This window comes from Pygoscelis adeliae, unplaced genomic scaffold, assembly GCF_000699105.1.
Source record: "Pygoscelis adeliae isolate BGI_AS28 unplaced genomic scaffold, ASM69910v1 Scaffold27, whole genome shotgun sequence".
In the NCBI taxonomy this organism is placed as follows: domain Eukaryota; kingdom Metazoa; phylum Chordata; class Aves; order Sphenisciformes; family Spheniscidae; genus Pygoscelis; species Pygoscelis adeliae.
The window spans coordinates 8,919,543-8,923,195 of record NW_008825410.1 but is presented as its reverse complement, the minus strand read 5'-3'; the positions used below and the strand labels follow the sequence as shown (position 1 = coordinate 8,923,195).

The 3,653-nt window shown below is 43.0% G+C and overlaps 1 protein-coding gene across 1 annotated transcript in view; it reads right to left on the bottom strand.

The window, feature by feature from the left end:
• Positions 1-1,776: 1,776 nt before the first annotated feature.
• OTUD1 (OTU deubiquitinase 1) overlaps positions 1,777-3,653 on the bottom strand; it is a 4,946-nt gene continuing 3,069 nt past the window's right edge. Inside the window, exon 2 of the mRNA XM_009330614.1 lies at positions 1,777-3,648. Coding sequence (XP_009328889.1) covers positions 2,996-3,648 — 653 coding nt within the window. The 3' untranslated portion in view covers positions 1,777-2,995. The remainder of the gene's footprint in view (positions 3,649-3,653) is intronic.

Genomic DNA, 3,653 nt, shown 5'->3' with positions numbered 1-3,653 from the left:
GCTTTGTCCTTATTAGGATCACTGCCTCAATAAAACTCCTCCATAAAACTGCCTCTACTACTACCCAGGCAAGACACCACTAGTTTGCATCTGAACTCAGTGTCTCAGCTGAACTTTAAACACCAGAGCTATAAAAAAAAGTTTTCACTTTCCATGTGCCTGAAATGTCTGACATGCCATTTTTGTAATTTCCTTTTAGAACAGACACAGTATGTAATGCAAGCTGCAAAAAAAAAAGTGCCTTGTTACATGCTTCAGCAATACATCCTCAATGTCTTTGCAAACTAGTTCAACAAGTAACCTAGTTTTTTCAAATCCCTTAAAGTTATCTGCATGCCCCCGTGACTCATGCAGTAGCATCAAAATTGCTAAGGAACCCTGTGGGAACTTATCACAGGGTTCTGCGCTCTTCATTTTTAACACTACTTTTTTGTTGATATTTTAATATAAATTATATCTCACAGAGTGAACACTATGCAATATCGATCCTTCTTTGCTTAGCTTACTCTGTGAGTGTTTCTAAGGTTTGTGCCACAAACACAAAATTTGTAATCACAATTCATGAGATTGCTGAAAATGGTAAAAGACCTAAATGTTTTTCAAAAAAGCTTGACATATTGACAACTTTGAATGAATTTATTATATCCAACCCAAAACCTAAGCAGTCTCGATACAAAGTTTTTAATCAGTCAAACATGTCACTGATACTTAGTGATGCTGTATTAATATTTTTGTGCTTACAGCCACGAGTAGCCATTTTCCTCATTGACTATCTCTGCTCCTCACGAACACATCCACGTCTGCATCTTTGCCTTGCTCTCACCTCAGAACTCAGCTTTCCAGAGATTCAGTGAGGTTAAGCAATAGCGGACTAGCAAGACTGGTTTTTTCCACCATTATTTGACCTTTAAAGAAAAAGCATGATTGTATGTGAAGAAAATGGGGGAAAATATAGTCTGCATTTACCAGTATTTTGGGAATAACTTAATTTATTTAAATCTACTCTTTGCGTCACATAAAACAGTACCAAATATACAGTCAATCCTGCAGCTCTTTAACACAAGTGTGCTCAATTAAGACTGCTGCATTTCAGCTATTTAGTTCATTCTTAATCCTAATTTTAACCCAGTACCCTTGTCGTTTAAGAATGGCCTTCTAGTATTTTGAGAGATCGGGGGTAGATTTGTAAATGCATGCACACACCCAGAGAGTACTGTTTAACAACTTGCAAGGCATTTCCATCTTGTAAGGGGAGCAAAATGCTGTATTTCCTTATGACATTACCTCTATTCAAGTAACAAGAAGGTTGCCGAGGTATCGCTGGTGACAGGGCAAATCTGAAACAACTTTGGGACTGGCCGCAGACTGGATATTCCCAATCACCGAAGTCCAAGCCCAAGTGTGCACGGCCCAGCAGGGAGCTGGTTCATCACAACCACTGGTACTACTAGCCCAGGTACTATGCTTGGGAACCCCTCTTCTAAGCCATATTAATATACAGAAATGTTCCTCATTGGCAAAGATATATGCTAAGATCTCTTACAGTTACAAAAGAATTATAGATACCCAATCATCTTTAAATGCTTGCATTTCTTTCACATATTCACAGACACCAGAATTATCAGTGGTTCACATTTGTAAAGTACCATGCCCCTTCTTCCCACCTCTTAATTGGGGAAACTAAGGCAGAGAAGCTAAATAAAGTGTCTTGGGAACCCCCCACGTGCAGTTCTTCACCACACCAGGAATGCAAAGGGGGGAAAAAAAGAGCACAAGTAAAATTATATTCTTTATTCATTCCATTTTAGCTGTGAATATTCCTATTATACAAATACAGTATAAATTCCAAAATCACAATATATTACAAAATAAAAAAGTACAAACTGCATTACTTAATAAATATATCTAACAAGTTAATCAGAAAGTAGAAGAGACAGAATTCAAATTGGAAACACTTAAATGTTTGACCCAGCAAACCATACAAACCTCAATTTAAATACTTTTTTTCTTTTAAACCATAAAGTAGAATACCATTCCTGATTTCTTGATTAGAAAGTAACATCCAGTGAATAAAATGTTGTGATCAGATAATGATTTGTTGGTGCAACACCAGTGCCAAAAAAGAAGCCAGGCTTATACAAAAGACACCATAACCCCAGAAACAAGAACACAAACACCGAGGTGCAGCCAAGGCAATTATTGCCAAAGCAGGAGACTATTACCTAGTCACAACATTCTATTGCAAGTTAATGTTCTGTTATTACAGATAAATAATATAAATGGAGCAGAGGGCAAGCCAACCAGGCAACAAGAGACCAGTTTACTCAAAACAGTAATTAAATACAGAAGAGTCAATTGCTCCCTGTACTGTTCACGTGTAGCTGCATTCCAACTGGCTCAAAGGACCTGTTCCGTGCTCCAGGCAGAGAAAGCAACTGTTCCGAAAAGCAGTCTGTTCATACTTTGCTGCACTTTTACAAAAAACATTGTTTTAGTTTTGCAAGAAAATACCCACAATGCTTTCATCAATTAGGGGGGGTCAGTTTGACATCAACTTCATTTGGTAAAAATATAAGGTTTATGGGTAAAAAACACAGCAAAAAATAGCTGTTACATCATAAGCCTTATTTACAAAAACTGTTTACAAACATTTTTGGCTGTACAGCTGAAAGCCAGATACTAATGTAAGATGTAGAAGATGGAGGTAACAGTTTAAAAATATTGTGCAAAAAATACATTCTTATAGAAAATAGACAGACAGTGGGGAGGGGAGACACAAACACACACGGAGAATCTGCTTGCAAATAATCCGAGGCTAAGTTTTTACAACAGAATATTACAAAGACGTTTGTATTTATCCCCCACAATCTACAGTCCTTCTCAGTCTGGGGTGCTGCTGCTTCATTAAGGATTAAGGCATCACCATCACAGCCAGCACACCTTCTGTCTGTCTCAGTCCCTGCAGCAAAGCTCCCAGCCTGGGGCCCAGGTGGTCTCAAGAGCAGGCATTCTGCTCAATGTACATCTTGGACAAGGACACTGCCATGGACTTGGCCAGCTCCTCATCCCGTCTGCGCTGTACCTGAGTCTGTCTGCACCACGCCTCGTACTCTGGGTTGGGGCACACGCGGTCCAGCACAGCATCGTAGTGCCCATTGCTAAGCCAGCTCAGCCAGATACTGGGCCGTGTCGGGTCCTCGGGCCCCAGGTAGTGAACCATGGTGGAAACGGTGGGGCTCTCGGGCCGGCCGCCCGTGGTGAGGTGGATGTTCACGTTCAGCATCTGCCCCATGGCCAGCAGCTCCGGGTAGCCGGCCCAGGCCCCGTCCTGGGCGGCGCCGATGAGGAACTCTCCCACGTCGCCCTCGATGATAGGGTTGAAGTGGTCCAGGTGGTCGGCGATGTAGTGCACGGTCTGCTCGCGGAGCTCGCTGTGCAGCCGCTGGTCCCCGTACACCGCCTTGCAGACGGCGCGGTAGAGGCAGTTCCCGTCGGGGATGATGTGGAAGCGGAACCGGCCCTTCTGCCGCAGGTACTTGTCCTGCTTCTCCACCTCGGCCAGGTACAGCGCCAGCTTCTCCCTGCGCTCCGGCCTGCCGCCTGGCCCCCTGCGCACATCGCGACCCCCGCCGTCCTCCCCCTCCTCCTCTCCG